The 25,688-nt window shown below is 52.3% G+C and overlaps 2 protein-coding genes across 4 annotated transcripts in view; one reads left to right on the plus strand and one right to left on the minus strand.

Moving 5' to 3' along the window:
- The window catches only part of CBL (Cbl proto-oncogene), a 36,697-nt gene extending 26,110 nt beyond the window's left edge, over positions 1 to 10,587 (plus strand). For both annotated transcript variants that reach the window (XM_063178586.1, XM_063178587.1), the window contains 5 exons: positions 1,118 to 1,212; positions 1,636 to 1,791; positions 2,318 to 2,421; positions 3,279 to 3,461; positions 5,989 to 10,587. In XM_063178586.1, the coding sequence (XP_063034656.1) occupies positions 1,118 to 1,212; positions 1,636 to 1,791; positions 2,318 to 2,421; positions 3,279 to 3,461; positions 5,989 to 6,269 (819 nt within the window). In that variant the 3' untranslated portion in view covers positions 6,270 to 10,587. The remainder of the gene's footprint in view (positions 1 to 1,117; positions 1,213 to 1,635; positions 1,792 to 2,317; positions 2,422 to 3,278; positions 3,462 to 5,988) is intronic.
- A 1,988-nt stretch (positions 10,588 to 12,575) lies between these two features.
- Positions 12,576 to 24,110, minus strand: MCAM (melanoma cell adhesion molecule). Of its 2 annotated transcripts, XM_063178361.1 has the most exons (15): positions 24,014 to 24,109; positions 20,382 to 20,509; positions 20,059 to 20,272; positions 19,670 to 19,740; positions 19,506 to 19,593; positions 18,233 to 18,412; positions 18,025 to 18,152; positions 17,360 to 17,519; positions 17,148 to 17,269; positions 16,753 to 16,891; positions 16,074 to 16,195; positions 15,856 to 15,994; positions 15,084 to 15,228; positions 14,337 to 14,454; positions 12,576 to 13,746 (listed from the first exon to the last, which is right to left on the minus strand). In XM_063178361.1, the coding sequence occupies exons 1-15, from the start codon at positions 24,078 to 24,080 to the stop codon at positions 13,717 to 13,719; spliced, it is 1,851 nt and encodes a 616-aa protein (XP_063034431.1). In that variant the 5' UTR covers positions 24,081 to 24,109; the 3' UTR covers positions 12,576 to 13,716. The 2 variants fall into 2 exon arrangements, with proteins under 2 accessions (XP_063034431.1, XP_063034432.1); XM_063178362.1 differs by lacking the exon at positions 14,337 to 14,454 and having other exon boundaries at positions 24,014 to 24,110.
- Positions 24,111 to 25,688: the final 1,578 nt, after the last annotated feature.

Consider the following 25,688-nt stretch of genomic DNA (forward strand, 5'->3'; position numbering starts at 1 on the left):
AAGGAAGATGCTTTCGTTCCTTTTGGGAACAAGGTTGAAATCCCAATTGCCTGATTATTGTTCACCTTCCAGTGCTGAAAAGCTGAGAATGTTTTCTGTTGTTCTCTTGTCACAGACATATTTTATGAAAAATCTTTTTGCTAAGATCTTTTCTCTTGAGAAGCTGAGAGGCCTCAAAAATGAAATGTAAACAATAATTATCTGGTGCTGTGGAATGCAGAGGTATATCTTTGATTAGTCTCATGTGGTTGTCTTTAATTAATAGCTAATCACAGTCTAGCTGTCTCAGGCTCTCTAGTCAGTCACAAGATTTTATTATCATTTTATTCTTTTCTTTGCTAGCTTTCTGATGAAATTTTTTTCTATTCTTTAGTATAGTTTTAATCATTTATAGTTTTAATCATTTTTAAATATAATATATATATAATAAAATAATAAATCAACCTTCTGAAACATAGAATCAAGATTCTCATCTCTTCCCTCATCCTGAGACCCCTGCAAACACCACCACATTCTCTGAAAAATTCTGATTTACTCTGCTGGCTTTTCAGCCCTGAGAAAACTACCACATCATCTGTGAGGAGTTTTACTGGATAAAACCTGAGTTCAGTTTGGGTCTGTTCACCTGCAGGACACTGTTAGCAGTGAACTGATTAGTCCAATATTTTGTTGTCTAAAAAAATTACAGGAAGTTTTGTTTTCCTCGATTCCATTTCCTTAATTTTTCCTTCTAATGCTTCCAGCTTTCTTAAATTGAAAGCAAGCACATTTTTAGCCAGATTTTCTAAGAAAATGGCACGTGCACAGTTTTCATCCTGTCTCCAGTTGTGTATGTTTGTCTGCATCCTTTTCCTCTTGGCTCCCATTTCAGCCTGTTTCAGCTGAATTTGCCAAGGCCACTGGAACCTCAAAAAGTGAAATTCTTCCTGCAGGAAAGTCCCTGCAGTGAGGGAAAGCTGTCAGAGAATTCCTGGATTTCTGAGGTGTCAGTAAATTCTGTGGAAGAAATGAGGATGCTCCATTCCCACAGAGGCTGTTGAAGGAGTGGCTTTGCAGCTACACTGGGCCATGAATTGTTTCTGATTTCTGATTCCTGGTTTGGAATTTTGTCTTCCAGAGCTCCACCAGTGGTCCAGCAGCAACCTCAGAGTGTGAGCACCCCAAAATCAAACCCTCCTCATCTGCCAATGCCATCTACTCCTTAGCTGCCAGGTCTGTTGGGATTTTTTATACCTTCCAGGGTGGGAATTGCAGGGTGCTGGTGCCAGGAACAGAACTGGCACAACTCTTCCAGTCTTCATTTTAAACTCTGACAGATTCAAAACGCAATTTAGAGAAAGCAGCTGAAATCAGAGCTGTGGGGAGTGGTGGGAGTTCCCCTGGACTGTGGCAGTTGCCATCAGCTCTTTAATAAATTCACTTTTGAGTGGGGCTTTGTGTGATATAAATGTGCATGATATTGTCACTTACTTTTGCATCATGACCTTGTGCTGGTGTGACCTTGTGGGTTGCATCCTGAAAACCAAATTATTTCTTCAGACAGACTTGCTGTGAGGTGACTGTGGATTTAAAGGGCACCTTGGTATTAATTAGATTTGGTGTAAATGTTTTATATCTTGTTTCTCCTGCCTCCAGACCACTGCCTGTACCAAAACTGCCTCCTGGGGAGCAGTCTGAGAGCGATGAGGACACTGAATACATGTCACCATCCTCTCTGCCTGTGGTGCCTCCAGGTCCTGCTGTGCAAAAACCAGAGCTCAAAATGCCTTTGGAAATGACTCAGAGTTTACGGTGAGATTCTGGCTGGTTTTGCACTTCCCCCTCCCAGCTCTGGAGCAGCACATTTGGGACATCAGGGTGGGAATTTTGCTTGCTCAGATTTCTGAATTCCCCCAGTGATATTCACCAGATCTTGACTAAAATAGCAATAAAGGAAATGTGACCACTGCTCTTTGCAGAGTCCTTGCACAGTATTAAAGGACTCAGATATCCCCTTCCTCCCCACTCTCTCTGCCAAGAACCTTTTGGGAGCAGAAATTCAAAACTCTTACTAAAATGTAATTTTACTGAAATTCAAAACTCTTACTAAAATGTAATTTTCAGTGGTATCAGTTTTGGTGGTATCATTTTAACTCTTTTAAGCTGAGGTACTCTATTGCAATAAACATTAACAGAGCATTTTCTAGAACAAATATTTCACAGAGCACTGGTGATTTCACCTTGAAACAAGAAGCTGTGCACAAACTCTGTCACAGAGGCAGGGAGGAGGTGGTGGCCACTGTCACCTGTGTGATGGGGAATGTCTTCTCTCCCTCAGAGTTCTGGACTGTGACCAGCAGCCCGAGGGCTCCATGTATGAAGCAATGTACAACATTCACTCCCAAGCAGCATCCTCTGCTTTCGAGGCTGTCAGCACTTCTGGTGAGTGGGTGTGCTAAAGAACAGCTGAGGAACTGGCCTACAATGAATTGCTCCCAGTGGAGCAGCATTTTAGGCTGAATTAAAGGAATTACATTTGGTTTTGTTGTTAAAATAGCTGGGATGTATGTGGAGATATGAGTCTGGGCATGCACATTGAATCTATCAAGTATTTTTAACCTAATCACAGAGTCCTAGAATCACTGAATTGCAGAATCGCAGTCAGAGAGAGACAGAATCACAGAATTACAGAGTCACAGAATCACAGAATTACAGAATCACAGAGTCACAGAATCACAAGTCACAGAATCACGGAATTGCAGAATCACAGTCACAGAATCACAGAACTGCAGAATCACAGTCACAGAATCACAGAACTGCAGAATCACAGAGTCACAGAATTACAGAATTACAGAATCACGGAGTCACAGAATCACAGAATTGCAGAATCACAGTCACGGAATCACAGAATTGCAGAATCACAGAGTCACAGAATCACTGAATCACAGAGTCACAGAGTCACAGAATCACAGAGTCACAGAATTACAGAATAATGAAGTTGGAAGAGACCTCTAGGATCATCGAGTCCAACCTATGCCCTGACACCTCAACCAGACTGTAGCACCAAGTGCCATGTCCAGTCTGTTTGTAAACACATCCAGAGATGGTGTTCTACCACCTCCCTAGGAAGAGCATTCCAGTGCTTTAATTTTTCCATCTGGAAAGAGCTGCCATTAATTGTGAGGTTTTGACAGCAAAACTTTAGTTTGGTGTCCTGTCAGTGTTTGGAAAATGGGGGAGTGGAGTCTGCCTTGAGGGACAGCTCAGCCCCAGAGCTCAGAAGGTGCCTCCTCTTGCAGATGAAGGGAACCTGGCAGCAGCCACTGCCAGCAATGGCCCTGAGGAGTCAGAGAATGAGGAGGATGGCTACGATGTCCCCAAGGCGCCGCTGCCCGTGGCCATCGCTCGCCGCACACTGTCTGATATCTCCAATGCCACTCCTGCCTTCAGCCGAATGTCCTTGGAAAACGACCCTGTCACAGGTCAGAGAGCTCTCCTCCCTCTTCCTGCTGCTGCTGCCTGCCTCTGCATCTTTGAAACTTGTGTTATTCATTAAAGATTTTGGATGTAAGGTGTAAAATCAGGTTTATGAGGCAGAATTGGTTCGTAGGTATTTTGTTTGATTTATTTAACTTGTGTTCGATTTATAGCTTGGAATGTGCTGCCTTGGTGATTTAATCCCCAAGCTTGCGAATCACACCGAAATCTCAGTTAGGAAAAGGTTTTTTCAGCTTAAAGCATATTCCTAAACCACTGTTTCCTGCAGAGCATAGACTGGTTTTGTACCATGGTGTACTGGGGTGTGAGACAGGATTTCCCACCCCTGGAAGTGCCCAAGGTCAGGTTGGATTTGGGGTTGGAGCACCCTGAGATAGTGGAAGGTGTCCCTGCCCATGGCAGGGGGTGGAAGGACCTTTGAGGTCCCTTCCAACCCAGACCATTCAGGGATTGTGTCCCAAGTGGAAGAAGATGCAGGGCTGGCCTGGCAGGGTTTGTGGCACTGCCAGTGCCTGCAGATGGCACAAGAGTTTTGCACACAGCTCCTGATGCTCTCAGCTCCTCTGAGCAGGGACCAGTGGCTCAGCAAGGTCAGCTTTTTGTCCCTGGGGAATAGAGGACATGGTGTCCTTCTGGCTGCAAGGCACATTCTCTGAGGGAAAAACTAAAGCCTCGTGTCTCCCAGAGCCTTTCTGAATAATGATTGACTTATTCCCTGCTCAGCAGCTCTTAAGGAAGCTCTGAAACTCTTTTTGTTGGGGGTTTTCAGTCTGAATGTGCTGGTGATTTGCCAAGGAGGAGGCATGAGTTTCTTGTTCCTTCTGGAAGCAGAACCTCCTGTACCCAGAGCCCCTTCCCCCAGTGAGTCTTCTCTTTTCCTCTTCCCCATTCCACTTCCCTGACCTTCTTTAGCACAGAGAAGAGTTTCCTAGTGCAGAAAAGTTCGTTAGTTTTGCCCCACCTCCCCTTTTCACTTTTTAAATCTGTCCCTGTGTCTGTAGAATTTGGCTGAAAGGGATAAAAAAGAAACAGAGCAAGTCCCACCCCCCTCCCAGATGAAGTACTGAGTTTAATCATTGACACTCTGTTTCTACAGCCCTGAAATAACACTGCTGTTGTCCTGCTTTAGGGCTAGGAAAATGGAAAATGTGGAAAATGCTGATTGTTTCTGCTGTGGGAAGCAAGGCAGTGGTGCAGGCAAGCCTGACTGCTGTGGGATTCATCTTGGCAGATTTATGCTCTCAGGAGCTGGACCCTGCAGTTTTAATTAATGATTTACCAAAATAACTGTCTTAGCAGTTGTCCTTTCAGACTGACCCATGGTCTCTGAAACTTGATCCAGCTCAAGCTGAAACAGCAATTCCAGAGGCAGTCTGGGGCAGGGGAGGGGGCAGACCTTCTTCTCACATGTACAAAAAGCTTTTTATGTGTGAGAAACTTCAATTCTGAAGATGAGGGAGCTGGACTGAGCTGTGGTTGGTGAGGAAGCTTCAGGGAATCTGGTTCCCAAAGAGCCTTCTCTGTCTCAGGGCTTTTGGGGCAAGTTTTTCAGAAAGACCCCACAATGCTGCTGCTCTGAGCAAGCTGCAGTGCTCACTCTTAGAAAGGAATTGTGTGGACGTGATTTGTCTGTTGTACTCCAGTTCTCTGCCAGAAAATTCTGTGCAGTGCCCTGAGGACTTTTTCCAGGAGACAAATAAATCTTTCTTTAAGGTGATGTCAAACATCCATGTAGAAAAGTTTCCTGTGATTGGCAGAAAATGCTTTCTGCAATGATACAGGAGGTTAAAACTCAGAAATAGTCAGATGCTGGGTGAGCACATTAAACAATGTGTTTTTTCCTTGGAGAGTTTGGTGACTTGTTTGGTTTATTGGCTGTTGTTTCCTCTTCCCAGCAGTGCATGATGTGGCTGCAGGGCAGTGTCACATCAGAGTGACTCAGGGAAAAGCAGAACGGGCTGAGCTTTATTGATCTGCCATTAGGCAGGCAGAGCTTCAGCAGAGGAAGAGGAGAACATAATTCAGTTGCTGACCCTTCAGAGACCATAATTCAGTTGCTGAAGCAATTGTGGTGGCTGAGTTGGGGCTGGGTTTGTGCACACAGAGATGAGGGAGCAGCCTCTGGACAGTTAAACCGGGAGTTCTGTCTGATTCTGGAAGGAAATGAGATGTCTGGTGCATTGAATATTCACTGTGTCATTTTTTCTGATTCCAAGGCTGATATCTGAGCTCTGCTTACACACATAGATCCTATGCCATTTTTTATGTGGTTTTATCTTACTAAATGAGCCTGATGAGCCTTGCTAATTAAGCAAAACCTCCCCAGCTGTTTTTGCACCCAGGTGGGGAAGCTGAGCAGCTTGGGAAGGAGATAAAAGGGCTGGAGAAAGCAGCAGAGCTCAGTAACAGCTTTTTGAAGTGCCATTTATCTCCCTGCTGTCATCTCAGCTTCGTTCCAAGCAAACTTTCCACATGTCTCCGTTGAAGTGATGCACTTGTTTCTCCTGCCAGGTTTCTCAGACGGCTCCCAGGTCCCCGAGCGGCCGCCGAAGCCGCTGCCCCGGCGGATAAACTCGGAGCGCAAGGCCGGGAGCTGCCAGGCAGGAGGAGCCAGCAGCGGGGCCAGCTCCTCCCTGCACCTCTCCAGCGAGATCGAGAACCTCATGAGCCAAGGCTACTCATATCAGGACATTCAGAAAGCTCTGGTCATTGCACATAACAATATTGAGATGGCCAAGAATATTCTGCGGGAGTTCGTGTCCATCTCCTCCCCGGCGCACGTGGCCACATAGCACACGGGCACCTCCACACCTGAGCTGCTGTGGACCAACTGCCTGGGCAGCTGCTGCCCAGCTGTGCACCAAAGGGGAAGGGGGTTCCTTTAGAGACTTCGTGCTGAGGTCAGTCCTGCCTCTTGAAGAGAATCAGTTATCAGGTTTTCGTGGTTCCAGATTTCAAAGCAGTGCGATGGAGCGGAGCGGTGTTTTATACAGTGTATATCTTGGAGTCCTTTACCCCTACCTCTTGTCTGAGAGAGCAGATTTATTTCCAGGGTGTTGCTAGAGAAAGGTGTCGTGACAAGGGATCCCCGAGCCCATGTCCTGGAGGCTGGGGGAGTTGTTTTGTGCTGTGAATTTTAAGTGGATGCTCAGAGAAACAAAGTCTCGAGGTCGGTGTGGTGTGTCCTGTGGTTCATGGTACTAGGTTTGGATCTGTTCGCTGCTGTGTGTCTGGCTCAGGCTTTTTAGAGAAGCTGAGAGGTCACTTTCTGCTGGGAATTTATAGGAGACCTTGGAAGGATCCTTTGATTGCTTCCTGTTGGCCGTGGTGTGTCCCTCTTGCCTGTAACAATAGCAGTTATTGCTTCTGACTCCAGTCCTCCCTTGCTGCCTGGAGATAGCAGGATGAATTTCTGTCAGGGATTTTGATCCAGTTGATTTCTCTCTCGTGTGTGTGCTCTTGCACTGGCAGCACCAGATTCCAGCAGCTGGAGGAACTTGGTGTGGTTTTGAGGGGTGGGAGAGGGGAGAAAGAATTTGAGCAAGAGCAAAGAACTGGGGCTGCTGCTTCTCCTCTCTTAGCCTTGAGCATTTTGTGCTTCAGTGCTCAAATTTGATTTGTGGCCCTGCTGGGCTGGAGCAGCCATCACTGGACACTCCCATTGCTCTTCCCTAGGAATGTTGCACCTGGTGAATAGGATGTTTTATTTATCTTCATTGCATGGTGGCTGTTGCAGACCAGTGGCCTTCACACACATTCTTCCAGAGAGCTTTTGCAGGAGCCATCGTCGTGCCGGGGTGTTTTGTGGAATTGGTAGATGCAGCTGATGTGTTTGTTGGAATTTCACCTGCTTTGCAGTCCCAGAAGTGCAGCAGTTCTCTGCATGGCTGTCCAAACAGCATGGGGGCTCTCCTTTCCATTTCCATTTCTCTAAAGTATTGCCAGGTCTGGTGTTAAAGCAGACCTGGGGAAAAAATTCTGTATTTGTGAAGTGATCACATGGTTTTAAAGGTCAGAACTCAGCTGTTGCATTGGAAAAACCTGACTTGCCTACTCAGCTACTTAACTCTGTTCTTATTAGAGGAGTGGATGGTTCCTTTGGAGAAGATTTAGATCCAGGAGGCACGGACAGATCACAGCCTGTCAGCCTGAGAGGCTCTTGGCCTTTGGAGCATGTCCAGCATTATCTGCACCTCCCTGAGGTCAGCAGAGGCCACTGGGCTAAGGGCTGCAGTGGAATATTGCTGGAGTGATTCTGGCACTGGGGTGCAGTCTGGCCTTTTGAGGAATCCAGGGGCTGGGCCAGATGGCTGCAGTGGCAGGGAGGCCTTCATGAGCGGTGTTAGCAGAGCAGAAAGTGGATTTTGAATCAAGCTGAGGTTTCTCTCTAGACCTAAAGCTTTCTGAATTGCTGCAGGGGCCTCCAGGCAGGCTGAGGTGTCTCTCTTTACTCCTCTCCTCTCTGTAGAGGAGAAAACACTCAGACAGCGTGGGGAGATCTCCTTCCATGCTCCCTGTCCCCACCTTTGGCTGGTTTGGGCTCAGGGCTGGCACTTGCCAGGTCTGGCATGGGCAGGGTGCCCTGCAGGGCTCGGGCACAGCCCTGGGCTCAGTGCCTGGGGGAGGAAGGAGGGGAGGAAGAGCTGCTCTTCCTCCTGTGCCCCCAGTGCAGCTGCCAGGGCTGCCAGCCCTGCTCCCTGTGGGATGTGTGTGCAGGGCAAGGCCAGCCCTGGTGCTGGAGAGGGGACAACAGGGGACAGCCATGGCTGTTGTGTCACACTGGGCAGCCTGAGCAGCCACACAGTCCCTTGTCCTGCAGATCCAGGTGCAAACCCTTTGGTGAGGGGTTTATTTCCCTCTTTTCCACACTCCCGCTGGGCTCTGTGTTGGTTGGGAGCCGTTGGGTGTCTGTCCTGCTGTGTGAGCTCAGTGTGACTCCTGCCGTGGCTGAGCCAGGCTGACCCAGCCAGCTCCAAAGCCTTAACTCCTGCCCTGCCCAGCGTGTGTGGCACCAGTGATTCCCTGTGCCCTCCCAGCCCCTCAGGGCAGGCTGGCTGTAATTTCCATGAAATCCTGCTTGGCAGAGCTGATCCAGGCCTGTCTTTGGGGTCTATGTGCCAAGAGATGTTCCTGTGGGTGTTGTTCTGGGTGTTAGAGATTAGAGAGAGCAATCTTTGTGGCATGTAGTGCTCTTTTCTCTGCATGTGTCCTTTCTGTGCACTTGTTTATGTCTCAAACTGATTTAAGAAACTTAAGTCTTGCCTTTTCTTCCTTAGACACGTTAAGAATTTGCTGATTCCACTGAGGGCAGCACTGGCCATGTCTTGTGGCTGTGCTCTGCCAGCTTGATCCAGGCACTGCCCAGTGGATTTCTCTTGTTCTTTCTAAGCCCAAGATTGATTGCTCTTCTTTCCTTTCACCTCCCCATTCTTTATTCTTAAGAAAATTACTTTTCTGATGCTACTTTAAAAAGGAAAACCAACCCAAATGTCTAGTGCCTTTCTTAAGGGGATGCTGCGTGGCCAGGCTGGATCTGAGGATCCACCCCTGAGGGGAAACGAGCAGAGCTGGGCAAGCAGCACCAAACTGCTTTGGGAAGGGTGCAGAGAGGAGCAGGAGGGATGGGCAATGCTCACTTGGACTCTGACACTGTGTTTTGTAGCATTTCAGCCGTGGAGCTTCCGTGTCTGGACTGGTGCTGTGCCGAGCTCGGGGCCAGGTCAGGATCATGGGGTGGGGTCAAAAATGCTGGGGGTGTCCTGCAGCTGTCCCTAAAAGGAGTGGGGAGCACTCTCAAAAAGAGTGGGGAACTCTCCCAAAAAGAGTGGGAAATATTCTCAAAAAGAGTGGGGAACTCTCCCAAAAAGAGTGGGAAATATTCTCAAAAAGAGTGGGGAACACTCCCATCAAGAGTGGGGAACACTCCCAAAAGGAGGGGGAAACACTCTCAAAAAAGAGTGAGGAACACTCCCAAAAAGAGTGGGAAACACTCTCAAAAAGAGTGAGGAACACTCCCAGAAGCGTGGGGAACACTCCCAAAGGAATGAACTCTCCCAAAAGAGTGGGGAACACTCCCAAAGGAGTGGGAAACGTTCTCAGAGGAGTAGAGAACTCTCCCAAAGGAGTGGGAAACACTCTCAGAGAAGTAGAGAACTCTCCCAAAAGGAGCAGAGAGCACTCCCAAAGGAGTGGGGACACTCCCAAAAGGAGCAGAGAACACTCCCAGAGGAGTGGGGACACTCCCAAAAGGAGCAGAGAACACTCCCAGAGGAGTGGGGACACCCCCAGCAGGAGCTGTGAGAAGCTGGAGGTGCCCCCTGAGCAGTTCCCAGGTGATTTCCTGCATCCAGAGCCCATCAGGAATCCCAAATTTCCCCCATTTTTTGTGCATGTCCTTACCCCCAGCCCTCCCAGGGCCCAGCATGTGGCTCCTGCACCAGACTGGTGACATTTCTGGAGCTCATCCTGAGGCAGGCTCCTTGCTGTAAATGTGGTTTGATTGATTGGTTTGTTGGGGTTTTTGTTCGTTTTATTTTATTTTTTTTTTCAGTTGAGCAAGAAAAAATGCAACTCCCAGGGCACCTTCTCAGAGGTGCCACTTTAAAGATTAGTGGGGAATAAGGACATTTATTTTTAAAGTTCCTCCTAGAAATCTTTTTTGTTTGAAATTCCCAGTGGAGGAAGAACTGCTGTTACTGTTGTTCTTCCTCATGGATGACAAATACCAATTTGTAAAATATCAGTGTTAAAAAATGTTGAGATTTTCACGAGATATTTTAAAAAAAAAAAGTATAATAGTGTCATTAATATAAAATTATAATAGCAGTATTTAATCCTTTCAGATCTGTAAAGAATAAGGAAAAACAGAAGGTAAATATTCTTACAGAGAGTAGCTGAGCTTTAAGGTTCACTTGGTTTAAAGTCCTCATTTTGTTTGCAGATGCATTGTTAATGTTTAGAGGTTATACTAATGTTATTTATTAATTGTTTCCATCCTTGTATGCTGCCCACTAAGAGCTTCTTTGTTTGGGATTTCATTCACCTGTGTCAGTAAGAAAGAAAACAAAACAAAGTTTTATTTTTAAATAAAATTTCCTTTGTTGTAGCAGATGGTGTGTGTGTGTTGTGGTGCTTCTGTAAATGCTGGAAAAAGAAAATTTTAGGATTTCAATCTCCTGGATCCTTTGCAGACTGACTCTGGAGTTATTTTATCATTATCACCACAATTATCTGGTAAATTCAAATTTATATTCTGGCCAGGAAAGATTTATATAAAGATTATAATAATTAAATATATTCTGAGAGATTCAATGAATAAAGGCTCTAACCATCAGGATGAAGAAGAACATGAAGTTACCACCCAGGAAGAGAATCCAAGGGAATATTCTGCAGATTTTCAAGTTATTGCATGGAAATTATAGAAATAAAAAAATTGATATCTCACACAGTTCTAGAAATATATATATATATGAATTACAATCCTAGAATAGGGTTATTAGAGTATATTATTAATGAAAATAGGAAAATAATTATATATATTTGAATCCATTAATTGAATACCCTTTGATATCTATTCATATCTATCAATATATGAATATTTTACATACAAAATTGATGTAAGAAATCCGGGTTCTGCCACACTCCAACATTCCAGAGGGGCCCAGACATGGAACAAACAGGGACCCACTGGGCCAGGGGACACCAGGGGACAAAGGGGGACACTGAGGTCACAGGGGAACCCTCAGGGGGGTCAGGGAGGGTGACCTGGAAAAGCTTGGAAAAAAAAACCTCTCACAGAAGGCACTGAGGGCTGAAATGAGGGCAGTTGGGCTGAAATGAAGATCTGAGGTTACTTGGACTAATTTGAGTCTATATTTGGGGTTACTTGTGGTCATTGGGGTCAATTGAGGTCAAATTTGGGGTTACTTTAGGTCATTGGGGTCAATTGAGGTCAAATTTGGGGTTACTTTAGGTCATTGGGGTCAATTGAGGTCAAATTTGGGGTTACTTCAGGTCATAGGGGTCATTTGAGGTCACAGGGGTTACTTTAGGTCATTTGAGAATTTTTTGGTTTTCCAGGGGTTACTTTAGGTCATTTCAGACCCTACTCGGGGTTACTTTAGGTCATTTGAGGCCCCGATCGGGGTTACTTGAGGTCACTGGGGTCATTTGAGGTCATGATTGGGGTTACTTGAGGTCATTGGGGTCATTTGAGGTCATGATCGGGGTTACTTGAGGTCATTGTGGTCGTTCGAGGTCATTTGAGGTCTTCATTGGGGTTACTTTAGGTCATAGGGGTTACTTTAGGTCATTTGAGTCCCCAATAATTATCAAGGGCTCAGATGAGGACACAGAAATTAATTATTATTAATTCAAAGGAGAAGGGAGAGTTTGGTGTCACCCTCATGTGCCCTCTGTCCTCTCAGGGTAGTTATTAGCTTTATTAAAGTTTTTTATTAATTACCAGTGTTAGTTTATTAGTGTTTATTACCATCTCCTGTATGCATTAACATCTACAGTATTGGTATCAGCTGTTAATTAAACGATCAATAAATTCTAACAGTAAATCTTATTGACAATATTATTTTTTAAGATCTAGTGGTATAATCACCTATTGCAGCCTAAAACTATGTAATTTTAAAATTTTTATTACTGTATATTTATTATTCCTTTATTTTTATTGTTATAATTTTTGTTGTTATATTTAAATTTATTGTTATTTTATTATATTATAAATATAAATATATTTTTATAATTATTATAATTTTTTATTTTAAAATTTATTATTATATTATAAATATAAATATATTTTTATCATTATAATATTTTTATTTTTAAATTTATTGTTATTTTATTATATTATAAATATAAATATATTTTATTATTATAATTTTTATTTTTAAATTTATTATTTTATTATGTTATGAATATAAATATATTTTTATTATTAATAGAATGGAGAGATTTATTAGCATTAATAGTAATTAGTGTATTATTAGCAGCCAGAGGGGCATAAATGAATCCTATTGGAACCTCCATGGGAGTGTGGAATGCCCTTCCCACCCTTCTGCCTGTGGGAACAAACTCCACCACTCAGCTTTGAATCCGTACTTTATTTTCACATATATATATAAAAAAAAAAAAACCTTACAAGTATCGGACAACCAAAATAATAAAAAAAAAAAAAAAAAAAAAAAGAGAAATAAAACTCCTGGAAATGTACACACAATCCAACAGAAATATATATAAACCAAAGCTTTTGCTCGGACACCACGTGGAGCAGGCGGGCACAGGGCCCCTGTGCGGGGCAGGGGACGAAGCCGTGTGGGCAGCAGAGCTCAGGGGAGGGCACTGAGGGGCAGGAGGGGCTGAGCCCGCTGGGGTGAGGCAGGGCAGGTGCCACAGAAGCTCATGGAAGGTTCTTGCCCTTCTCCTCGTGGAGCCAGAGGTGGCAGTGAGGCACAGAGAGGAGTTTGACCTGGGGCTGGCAATGGCTGAGCACAAAAAACCCTGAGACGTCGCTGGCTGGCCCTGGCCAATATTGAACTGAAACCTGCGGGAGCTCTGGCTCCTACAATGAACCAAACCCAGAGGGGAGAGAGAGCCCTGCCCTCGGGTCAGCACGGCTCCAAACAGACACCCCCAAACCTTTCTGGAGATGGGCACCCCTTCCTTGCTCTGCCAGGGCCTCTCCTCCTGTGGGATCACAGCACCGCTGGGATAAACTGACCCAGGAACGCTTCAAAGACAAAGCCAAGCACTCAAACCCTCTCAGAAGCTGCAAACACCTCTCCAACACTCCCCCCTTCCACTCCCCTCTCCCACCTGCACCCCCTACAGCCAAGGTGCCTCAGACATCCCAAAAAACTGAATTTCACCAGCCTCTCTGAGCAAGGTCAGGGTAAAAAGAATGTGTCAAAACCTTCCCACAACATGTACAGAACAGATTACCTGAAAGAGCCTCAAATCCTTCCACCAAGTAGGGATTAATGGGATAGAATTCTTCCTAATATTGCTGTGGCTTCTCTGGAGTAGTAAAGCGAGTCCAGCTTTGCTGCTAAGGCAACACCTGTGAGCCCAGGGCTGAGGTAGAGGCCAGGCGGCTCAGGGAGGTGTCCCCAGCACGGTGACACTCGCTGCTCTCTGGCCGTGCTCCCCAGGGGCTGGAGCAGGGGTGGGAGAAGGCAATCCAAGAGCAGGAAAGGTTGGAAGGAAGAAAGCACTTGGGAGGTTTCCTCTCTAGTTTCTCAGATCGATGTATTTCTCGCTCTTCATTCCGCCAGAAGAGAAAGGGAGAGGGGAAAACACAAAGTTAGGGAGGAACACAAAGCCAACCCTCTGCTGCAGGGGGGCAGTGACACACACAGAGGGTGGGGACAGCTGGGGCACCCCAGGGTGGCACCCAGCCCCAGGGGAGGGGAGTGTGAGCTGTGCAGAGCCAGGCAGGGGCTCCCTCCCGGCCCGAGGCAATAAAGCCGCAGTGGGCTCAGCGGCTGCATCTTGTGGTGCCCAGCAGTGACACTGAAAAGCTGCTCCATCCCAGGTGAGGGGCACTCACATGTCCCAAAAGACTCATCCCAAGATCTCTGGCTCAGAGGAATCACTCCTGCAGCCTCTGCCAGACATCTTTCTATTTTAGCTCCTTCTCCCCTGCGCAGCCTGGCTGCTGCTGCACCGAGGGGGCAGAGCCAAGCAGGGCACGGCTTTGTCACCGCCCAGAATCGTCCCCTCCCCTCCCTCCCACAGCCCCCCCGAGTGCTGCTGATGGATGATGGAGCCCGTGCAGGGTGGGCAGTGCCAGGGAGGGCAGCAAAGCTTTACCCGGTGCAGCCCTGGGGCGGTGCCGAGCTCGGTCCTACCTGGTCAGCTGCAGCTCTCCTCTCGCCGTTGGCGCCCTGCAGGAGCCCCGCCTCTTCGGGAAGTTTATCTGACTTAACTTCAACTACAATCTTGTCTTTACGGGCCTCTGGCTTTGTGCTAGGGGAGGGAGGTGACAATTTTTGAGACGCGTTGGCGATACCCAGGAGGGCGCGTGGCTGGCCGAGCCCCGGGGCTCCATCTCAGGGGACCACAGCGCTGGGGTCAAAGAGACTCCAGCTGACAGAAAGCTTTGGGCTGTCCCAAAGAGAGTCCAGCTCACAGAAAGCTTTGGGCTGTCCCAAAGAGAGTCCAGCTCACAGAAAGCTTTGGGCTGTCCCAAAGAGAGTCCAGCTCACAGAAAGCTTTGGGCTGTCCCAAAGAGACTCCAGCCCACAGAAAGCTTTGGGCTGTCCCAAAGAGAGTCAGTCCAGCTCACAGAAAGCTTTGGGCTGTCCCAAAGAGAGTCAGTCCAGCTCACAGAAAGCTTTGGGCTGTCCCAAAGAGAGTCAGTCCAGCTCACAGAAAGCTTTGGGCTGCCCCAAAGGGGGCCCTTGGCTGCTCTACCACTCTGCTGTCTCCTCCCTGTGGGAAGCTGGAAAAGCTGCAGAGCCCCCGAGGCCGCGCTCCCGCCCGGGCAGGGAGAGCTGGAGCGGTGAGATGGGATGGGATGGGATGGGATGGGAAGCATGAGTGATATCAGGCACCCCCAGCCCCACAGGCCCCTGGGGACAGGTGGCAGTGCTTACATGTCCTGCTTCCCGGCACGGCCACACGGGATCTTGCCTTTCTTGTGCAGGAAGTAGATGACAGCGCCCAGCACAGCCACCACGAGGATGGCCACGATGATGGCCACGATGATCACCCCTTGGCTCTCTGCTGTTGACTTTTGGTCTAAACACAACAGGGAGAGGAAGAAATTAATGCCTGTTCCACCATGACACCCTCCAGGTTCCCTTCTGTGTTAGGAAAAGGCTCCTCCTCCCAAAGAAGCTCCAGTGCTTCCCCAGCTGCCTGCGGGATGCAGATTTCAGTACAGAAATGCTCCGCTGGGGCAGTTTCTGTAGGAATGCAGAAATTCTGCTCTGAGCTCACATGCCCCATGTGCCACAGGAGGGTGGATAACAGGAATTCCTGCGAGGCATCAGGCCAATCCACTCTGCTTCCTTGCCCAGCAGGTTTGGGCTGCAAGAAGCTGCACTTGGTGGCCTCGCTGAGGACAAGCAGGAGCTTTCCCTGCTGGGGACAGAGCCTCAGCCTCCCGCCTGGCTTGGCAGGGAGACAAGCAGCAAGAGAAGCAGTGCAGAGCCAGCAGCCAAGCTCCCTCCTCAGCCTAGAGGTGAGCATAACCCATGTCCTGATGGACACCAGCAGCAGACTGACCTTTCCTGATGGAACCGTCTGGAAGAGCAGGAAGGGAGGGAAAGACACCGAGCTCAGACGGCACAGCCGGTGCCTGGACCAGGGGGGGCTGACACTGCTGGGGGGGCTCCGGGACAGAGAGCAGGGCCTGACACTCACCCACCAGCAGCTGGATGTGCTCCTCGCTGGAGCCCAGCCTGTTGGACACGTGGCACATGGCTCCTGCCCGCAGCAGCTCGCGGCTCACCCGCACCGTCAGGTTGCTGGCGACGTGCCGGTTGTCCACGTACTCGTGGGCCTGGGCAGGGCAGGCAGGGCAGGGCTCAGTGCCTGGGCAGCCCCTGGGGCACGCCAGGCTGGCCCCTCCCGGCTCTCACCGTGCCGTTGATGCTCCACTGGATGGTGGGCCGGGGGAAGGCGATGGCCTTGCACGTCAGGTTGATCACCTGGTCCTGGCGCACGTACAGCGGGGAGCTGATGGCCACGATGCGCGGCTTGTCTGGGGGCAGGCAGGGGACATCAGCACCCACAGCCCCCAGGGGACGGGTACAGGGTGGGCAGGGGTCACCCTGCACCCACAGCTCCCTGGGGATGGGTGCTGGGCACCCAGGGGTCACTCTGCACCCACAGCTCTCAATGGAATGGGTGCTGGGCACCCAGGGGTCACTCTGCACCCAGGGGTCACCCTGCACCCACAGCTCATAGGAAAATGGGTTCTGGGCACCCAGGGGGTCACTCCGCACCCACAGCTCCCAGGGAATGGGTTATAGGGTGGGCAGGGGTCACTCTGCACCCACAGCTCTCAGTGGAAAGGGTACTGGGTACCCAGGGGTCACTCTGCACCCACAACTCCCAGGGGATGGGTATAGGGTGGGTAGGGGTCACTCTGCACCCACAGCTCACAGGAAAATGGGTGCTGGGCACCCAGGGGACATCAGCACCCACAGCTCTCAGGGAAAGGGTACAGGGTACCCAGGGGTCACCCTGCACCCACAGCTCTCAATGGAATGGATGCTGGGCACCCAGGGGTCACTCTGCACCCAGGCCACATCTTACCCTCGACAGCCACAGACACTTTCTTGCTCTGCTCCAGCCCTGGCACGCTCGGGGCCATCACCTTGCAGCTGAAGGTGTTGGACTTTTCAAAGGTGACGTTCTTCACCAGGAGCTGGTTCCCTTCCACCAGCTTCTTGCCCTGTTGGGAGGGAATGTCCCCAGCAATGACCCTCTGTGCCCATGTCCCAAAGCACAGTGAGGGAGCCTGCAAGCACAGGAGCTCCCTGCAGTCCTGGCCAGGAGGTGACAATGTTGGGGTGGACAATGCAGGTCCATGAAAGAGGGAATCCTCCCCCTGGCCTCTCAGGAGAGACAGAGCAAGATCCTGACTCTGCCTGATTAGCTGCAAAGCCCGGGCTGAGCCTGAGCCCGACAGGACTGGGATGTCAACTCACCTTGTCGTCCCTCCACTGGTATTTCAGGCCCACGGGGCTGTAGGCATCACAGCTCAGCATCACACTGTCCCCTTCACGAAGGGTGGAGGACGGCTCCATCTTCACATGGACCCCTTCAATGTCTGCGAGAGAGATGGAGAGCAGGGCAGGGTGAGCAGGAGGGGCAGAGCACCCACCACGAGGTGCACAGGGTCCATTCCCCCCTCTCTTACAGTTCACAACGAGATCCACGTCCTCCTCTATCTGTGACATGTCATCCAGGTCCAGGGACTGGCACCTGTACGTGCCATTGCTGGTTTTATTCACATCGTGCAGCCTCAGGACGCCGCTGTCGGGCTCTGCCAGCGAGGTCACGTCCTGCCACACATCCAGCTGCAGACAGCGGGCACAAAGCAGAGTGTCACAGACATCTTTCATGAAAAATCTTTTCTTTAGGAGTTTTCCTCATGAGAAGCTGAGAGGCCTCAGGAACAAAATGTAAATATTGATTATCTGCTGCTGTGGAATGCAACAGGTGCATCTGTGATTGGTCTCATGTGGTTGTTTCTAATTAATGGCCAATCACAGTCAGCTGGCTCAGACTGTCTGTCCAAGACACAAGCCTTTGTTATTCATTCTTTTTCTATTCTTAGCCAGCCTTCTGATGAAATCTTCTATTCTTTCAGTATAGTTTTAATATAATATATATCATAAAATAATAAATCTGAAACATGGAGTCAGATCCTAGTCTCTTCCCTCATCCTCAGACCCCTGTGAACACGGTCGCAGCAGAGTCCCCTCCCAACCCAGCCACTGCATCCCCTCCCCAGGACCCTCTGGGCAGGGCACAAGGAGCAACCAGGAGATGTTTGGTGCCCTGCTGCCCCTCCAGCCTCACGTTTTTCTTAAAGAAGCTGAAGACAGGTGGTGGGTTCCCATCAGCCTCGCAGACCAGCGTCACATTGTCCCCTTCCTTCACCAGCGTCGAGGACGGCATCACCTTCAGATTCAGGTTCTCGGAGGGGTCTGGGCGCAGGGACGGGCAGGGTCAGTGCCCGGCAGCCCCAGCGCAGGGCCCCAGCGCGGCCCCCCGGCCCCGGACTCACAGAAGACGTTGACCTGGACGGGCGGCGAGTCCAGGGCGCGCGGCTGGCCCCGCAGCACGTAGTGCACGGAGCAGTGGTAGCGGGAGTGGCGGTCCTCGCGCGTGACGGGCGCCAGCAGCGCGCTGCTCACCGTGTACAGCCCGCTGGACTCGCGGGTCACCGTCAACGGCATCGACACCTCTGCGGGTGACACGGGACGAGGGCTTGTCATAGATGCGTTTCATGAAAAATCATTTTTTTGTTAGGGTTTTTTTTCTCTTGGGAAGCTGAGGAGCTTCGGCTTCTCCGCGTTTTGTTGCTTTGGAATGTGATTTGGAGAATTGTTTACCCAGCACGTGAAATTGTTTTTACTTGATGAGCAATGACAGCCACTTGTGTCGAGGCTGTGAGCAGTCACAAGATTTTATTATTATTATATTTATTATTATTATTATTATTATTATTATTATTATTATTATTATTATTATTATTATTATTATTATTATTATTATTATATTTATATTTATATTTATATTTATATTTATATTTATATTTATGGTTATGTTTATGTTTATATTTATTATATTTTATATATTATATTATACTATATTATATTATACTATATTATATTATATTATATTATTCTTATATTTATTATTTTCTTTTCCTTGCTAACTTTCTAATGAAATATTTTCTTTTATTCCTTTAGTATAGTCTTAATCGATCATTTTCTTTTAATATATATTTTATCTATATATATCTTCTAATCTATATAAGATATATATAGATAAAATATATATATAAATATATATTACATATATATAAAATATATATATATAATATATATAGTATATATACCAAAAGACATACTATATCTTTTAGTATAGTTGTAACAGATCATTTTCTTTTAATATGTCTTTTAATCTATATATATCACAATACAAATGGTGATTTTTAATAATATATATGTATATATTATATATATAATTATATATTATTATATATTATTATATATATTATTATATATAATTGTATTATATATTTTTATATATAATTATATATATAATTGTGATTTTAAATACATATATATATTAAAAGAGATTTAAAATATCTTTATATATCACAAAATAATAAATCATAGAGTCAAGATTCTCATCTCCTCCCTCCTCCTAGGACCACCACCCCCCCATTGGCTCCCTGGGGTTCCCTGGCTGCCAGGCAGCCCCCAGCCCCTCTGCTGGCCTGGCTGCCCGTCCCCATCCCCATCCCCATCCCCATCCCCATCCCCACTCACTGTTCTCCCCGGCGTGCAGCTGCTCCCCGTTCTTGTGCCACGTGATGTTGGGAGCTGGCAGGCTGTTTTTGCTCACACACCTGGCAATCTGTGGCGGCAGAGACGGCCGTGAGCCCAGGGCAGGGCTGGCAGGCAGCCTCGCCGTCCCCTGCGTGTGTCCTCACCTCTGGGATGTCACTGCTGTGCACAGAGATGCCTCCTGCATAGGGCTTAATCTCGGGGGTCGTGGGGAGCTCTGGAAAGAGAACCCCATGCACGTTAGGAGGGATGGGTTGGGTTAGAGTCGGGATGGGTTGGGTTAGGGTTGGGGTTGGGTTGGGTTAGGGTTGGGGTTGGGTTGGGTTAGGGTTGGGATGGGTTGGGTTAGGGTTGGGGTTGGGTTGGGTTAGGGTCGGGATGGGTTGGGTTAGGGTTGGGTTAGGGTTGGGTTAGGTTTGGGGTTGGGTTGGGTTAGGGTTGGGATGGGTTGGGTTAGGGTTGGGATGGGTTGGGTTGGGTTAGGGTTGGGATCCCTGCCAGCCCCCAGAGCAGCTGCCCAGGGCGAGTCACTCACTGTAGACGCTGAGCTCGGTGCTGTTCTCGCCCATGCCGTAGCTGCCAGCTCCAACCTGGCACATGAAGACCTTGGGGTCCTGCAGGGTCACCTCGCTGAGGGACAGGGCCTTGTCCTCCCCCAGTGACAGACGCTTCCTGTAGTCGGTGTCATCCTCCAGGATGCCGTTGGCCGTGATGTGGTACAGCCTCACCTGCCTGTTGCTGCGATCCACCTGCAAGGTGAGGGGCAGGGCTGGGCTGGGCTGGGGGCCCTGCAGGAAGCCCTGGGCTGGTTGCCCCCCAGCCCGGCAGCCAGAGTTGCTGTCCTAGGCCAGCACTCACATAGAACCAGTCGATGTAGGTGTAGGAGGCATTCTCAGGGATGTAGAAGTTGCACTCGATCCTGGCTGTGCCCCCCAGCTCCACTTCCACCTCAGGCGGCATGGAGATCTCCAGCTTGCTGGCTGCAGCTGTGGGACAGAATTCGCTCTTAGGGGCAGGAATAATGGGGAATAATGGGCTGTCCAAGCACAGCCTGTCCCCATCTCCATCCCCCAAAATATCTGTGCCTTGTGCTCTGCACATTGTGTCCCTGCCCAGCAGGAGTGACAGCCAGGAGCTCACTGCCTTCAGCATCCACAGGGAGCCCTTGTGCTCAGGCCAGCGATCCTGTACCCAAAGGGGGGACATGGCATGTCGTGCCCCCACCAGCTGTGTCCCCAGGGCACCGTTGGGAGGCAGCACGTCCCCAGCCACCACGGCCTTGGCACTCCCATGTCCCTCCACAAGCTCGGACCCTGCTGCCCCAGCAGTGAAAGCATCCAAGGCTTCCCCTGGCTGCTGCTCTGCCCACCCACGGCACGGGCCCCATCCCTGCAGCCCACCTTCCTCCCTGCCCAGCCGCCCACAGCGGTAATGGAGCTGCTGGCCCTGCTCCAGGGAGGATGGGAAGGTAATGGCTATTGATCCAGGACAGGGCACGGAGCAGCTGCCCAAGGGGTTGGGCACAGCAGAGACCAGGGCGGCACCACAGCAAGGCTGGGAGAGTCACTGCCACCATCCCTGCCAAAGCAAAGGGGGCTCTGCACGCCCTGGGCTGGCACACGGCCCTGCAGAGGGGACAACAGCCTGTCCCCAAGCAACAGAGCCAGCCCAGGTACGGGAGCTGGGGACAAGTGGCTTGGAGGAAGCAGCTGTGTCAACATGTCCCTTGATATCGCCCGCTCTGCAACAACCACCATGGGGAGACTTCAAAGGGCAGCGCTGTGCCCACAAAATGCTCTTTGTTTGCAGTGGGTACGTGGTGGCACAAAGCCAAAACACAGCCAGGAGCCCTCCTGCCACAGCAAAGGCCCCGACACGCAGGACCAGCCCCTCAGGACTCCCAACAGCCAGGGCTTGGCCCTCGCCCATCCCCTCAGTGTAGCACAGTTGGCACAGGGACATGGGCAAATCACAGCACGGCAAAGAAGGTGCTGGAAAAACAGGTGAAAGTCCCAGAGATAAGCACGCAGCAGGGACAGGAAACTGGCTGAGAGTACAAAGAAAAGACAACTTTGCACAGGAGGAACTGCCCGCCTGCACAGCCCCGACCTGGCTGCGTGCTGCAGGAGGGCACCTGCACAACTGGCAAGCCTGGGGCTGGGGTGTGCCCTCCCCTGAGCCCTGGCACTCGGGATTGCCGGCAGCCAGGCCAGACTTTGCCCCTCCATCATGTTCAGAGCTCGGGCAAGGGCCCCAGGCAGAGGCAGCCCCTGGAGAGCAGCCGGCCCTCCCCCTGACCCGCTCGGCATGAGAGCCCTCAACCAGGCAGCGAGCAACCGAAACCATGAGCTCACAGCTGGAGAATGGCTGGCATCCGGGGCTGGCATGAGGATCGCAGCCCTCCCAGCCACCCACTGCCCTTGAGGAGGCTGACACGGGCTCTGCAGCCCCCACCCCGCATGGAGAGAGGGCTCACTGCTCCCCACCTCCTCCGGGACAGGCTGGAAGAGGGACACAAGGGGACACTCACAAGGTCCCCCACAAGCCTGGCGACACAAGGCTCGCTCCAAGACCTTTTGCTATGTGCGTGGGCAGGCTAAAGAGGCGCTGGGCACAGCCGGCCTGGCACAGCAGGCTCTGAGGACTTGGCCATCCTCCCTTGTGCCCGGCACAGCTGCAGGTTCGGCGCTGGAACCTGGGCACATCCATCAGCCACGCGTGGAGCAGCCCAGCTGCAGCACCGAGCCCCATCCAGCCCAAGTGCCTGGCACGGCTCCAGCCGGAGACCTCGGGATGTGGAGCGGCGTCTGCAGGGAGCGAGCGGGGAAGGAGGAAGGAGAGCCCCCGTGCCTTTTCCATCTGGCTGGCGGACAGCCGGCCGGCAGCCAGGGCTCCGCAAGAACAAAGATTTGCTTTTAGAGCAGGGGAAGGGGGTGGGGAGCAGCAGAGTCCCTCGCCAGCCTCCTGCAGAGCCGAGGTGTGCGGCGAGAAGGCGAGAAGCGCGGCTGCACAGAGCCCCCGGCCCGGAGCAGAGGCACCGCAGGGCTCTGGAGCCGCACATGGCACGCCTGAGCTTCCCGTGGGTTTGCGTTCCCCTCTCAGGGAAACCAGCTGCGGCCAGATCCCGCCTGCTGCCGGCACAGCCACACATGCTACCCCTCCTATTCTGCACAGATCCACCAGCCGGGCTGCCCCAAAACAGCATCACCCGCGCCCTGTGCTCTTCACAGAGAGAAGAAAGAGGGTGCAGAGCCCCAGCCCCGCAGGAAGCAGCACCACCAGCAGTGCCCGACACCTCCTGACACAGCAGCCTCCGCCCAGCCCGGGATGGGGAAGAACCAGGGCTCTGCTGCGGCCGGGACCAGCGCCTGGCACCCCAAACCAACCCCACCACCCTGTCAGGACCTGTCATGTGCAGCAGGAGAGGCAAAACTCTCAACGCCACCCCGCAGAGGGGTGACAGCACACAGACACCTCTCTAACAGCCACACCGCGGGGCACAAAGGGATGGGGCGGCCCAGGCAGCCCCGGGGTGGGCTCAGCCCCCCGATCCAGCAGCGCAGGCTGGCCTGGGAATGTCTTGGCCGTGGCCCCTTGTGCTTCTGGGAAGCATCAAGCCTTTCACGTGTCTGGGCTTCCAAACGCACCGAGGCCGCCAAGCATTGAGAGACTCCTGGCTCGGCGCACGGGCTGTGGGAAGGGGATCCCGGCACGGGACGGGGGTGGGAGCAGCCCGCTCCAGACCCCGCTCTGAGCCTGATTCGGGTCCAACACCTCGGCCTGGGCAGGTTCCCAGCGCCGGGGCCACCTCCGCTTAGCCGGGCCGGGAGCCCCAGCGCACCGGGAGCGCTCCCGGCGAGGAGAGGGCGGGATGCGCGGAGCGGGGCAGGGCAGGAAGCGCAGACACCCCCCGAGGGTGAAAATGGACTGGAAAGTGGATAAAAAAAGAAAGCGCGAAAAAAGCCAAGAGAAACACAGCGCTCAGGGGAAAACTCCTTAGAAGGAAAGGGGTGGATGCTTCCTAACAACAAGCAGCTCCCCCCGGTGCGCGCTGAACGCACGTGGGTCACCCCTCAACCTGCGCTGCCACGGGGGGGCTGCAGAGGGGCCCCCAAAGCGGGACGGGGCACGCGGACCCGCCCCACCGCGGATCGCGGGGCCGTCCGGGCGGGACACACGCTGGCAAGGGCCGATCCCACCTGGGCTGCCCCGACCCCGCGATCCGAGCATTCCCGGAGCCGCGCCAGGCACCGCCCGAGGGGCGCAGCGCTCCCGGCGCCGGCCCCGCCGCGGCTCCGCGGGGACCCCGCTCCGGCCGCCACCTCGGGAGCTGCACAGCGGCAAACGCAGCCCCGCCGCAGCCCCGTGTCCCGCGGGGCGGGGGACAGCCCCGCCAGCGCTCCGCGGGACCCCGGGGCGCTCCGCAGGTGCGCGCCCCGCCCGCCCCGCAGCCGGCCCCGCAGCGCCCGGCCCTTCCCGCAGCCACTCACCGCAGCAGAGCAGGAGGCAGCAGCCCCAGCCCAGGGCGAGCCCCGCCGGCCGCCGCCCCCCAGCCATGCCCGCCGCCGGCAGCCCGAGACTGAGCGGGGCCGCGGGCTGACGTCAGGCGGAGGAGGAGGAGGTGGAGAGGAGGAGGAGGAGGAGGAGGAGGAAGGAGCGGTGCCTGCCCACCGCCCGCAGCCACTTATCACCCCCAGCAGCAGCCGGGAGGGCGCCGTCGCCGCCCAGCCCCGCAGAGCGGTGTCCGGCCCCGCACGGCCGCGGGCAGAGCTCAGTCCGGCCCCCGGCACGGCCCGGCCCGGCCCGGCACGGCCCCCGCCCCAGCTCCGCCCGAGGGGCTCGCAGAGCTGCCAGCTCCTGCCTGTCCGGGCGTGCACGGGCTGAGGCAGGCAGACAGCCGGGCGCTGGAGGAGGAATCGCTCACAGACCCAGAGAAGGGGGCCGAGGCGTGGGATGTGTTGTTCAGAGTGTTTGGGGAATGCCGGCGGCGCGGCAGTCCCTGAGTGCAATGTGCAGGTAGCAGTGGCGATAATCACAAGTGACCTACTGCCCTGCCCAGCCCCACAGTGCCCTAGAGCCCGGCACAGCCGGGGGATCGCCTTTGAACCCACGCCAAACAAGCACAGACTCAAAACAGGCCGGCAGAACGCTCTTTGTCATTGTGCGGGCTGCAAAGGACACCTGGGGCAGTTCGGGCTGGGGCGGAGCACGCTCGTGTCCAGCGGGTCCCCAGGGTCTGCAGGGTCGTCACCCCAGCCCTGCTGGGCCTCGGTGTCCCCCAGCCCCGCCGGGAGCCCCGCGCTGTCCCCGAGGCGGGGCCCCCGGGCACCGCAGCCATCCGAGCCCCCGCGCAGCTGCTGCTGAATGGGGCGGCTGTGCAGAGGCTGCTCCCGCCGTGCCCGGGGCAGCAGCCTGGCCTGGGGCCGGCCCGGGGGCGGGGGACTCGCCGAGCTGCACAAGGCTCCCATTATCCGGGGGTAATCACCCTGCCCGGCCCCGCGGCAGAGCGGGAGGAGCACAACAAACCCCGCCAGGTGCTGCGAGTTGCCCGCAGGCAGCGACACAGCGCGCCCGGCCCCGGCGCCCCTGTGCTGTCACAGCCTGGCCCCGTGCCTCAGTTTCCCCGGGTCAATCAGAGCCAGAGGGCTGGCTATTGGAGCACAAAGATTTTCTTCACCCTCAAGGCCGTTTCGCTTCGCCATTCACAGGACAGCCAAAACTCGCTCATTCAGATTCCTCACACATGGGGACAGACCCAGGGCAGTGACAGTGCCCTCCTCCCGCTCCCAGCCCGGACGCTCTGAAAACTTTTGCACATCCTTTTCTCTCCTCCATTTGCCGTCCCTGCAGCATCCCTGTCCCCCTGCAGCAGGGGCTGCATCCCTCCGACCCTCCCTGAGCCTCTCCGGGGCTGGGCTGCAGGTTCCCTTGAGGCACAGCTGGGCTGCAGATTCCCTCGAGGCACAGAATTCCTCCTGGGAATGCCCAGGCACCTCTCCCACTGCCCTGAGCCCCCTGTGCTGGCCCCTGGTGCCATGCAGCGGCCCTTCCCATGCCCTCCTCCTCCTCCTCCTCCTCCTCCTCCTCTGCATGGCTGACCAGCACGCCCCCCCGCCAAGGTTTTCCCAGCCAAACACACTCAGTGATTCATCGGAAATGATTAAG

Source organism: Melospiza melodia, chromosome 29, assembly GCF_035770615.1.
Source record: "Melospiza melodia melodia isolate bMelMel2 chromosome 29, bMelMel2.pri, whole genome shotgun sequence".
Lineage (NCBI taxonomy): Eukaryota > Metazoa > Chordata > Aves > Passeriformes > Passerellidae > Melospiza > Melospiza melodia.

Coding starts and splice junctions, on each gene's coding strand:
- MCAM (XM_063178361.1), bottom strand. CDS start 24,080: ATGGCTGGGGGGCGGCGGCCGGCGGGGCTCGCCCTGGGCTGGGGCTGC. Junction 18,153..18,232: donor CGTCCAGGTCAACGTCTTCT/GTGAGTCCGGGG, acceptor CCCTGCGCCCAG/ACCCCTCCGAGAACCTGAAT. Junction 15,995..16,073: donor AGTGGAGCATCAACGGCACG/GTGAGAGCCGGG, acceptor TGCCCTGCCCAG/GCCCACGAGTACGTGGACAA.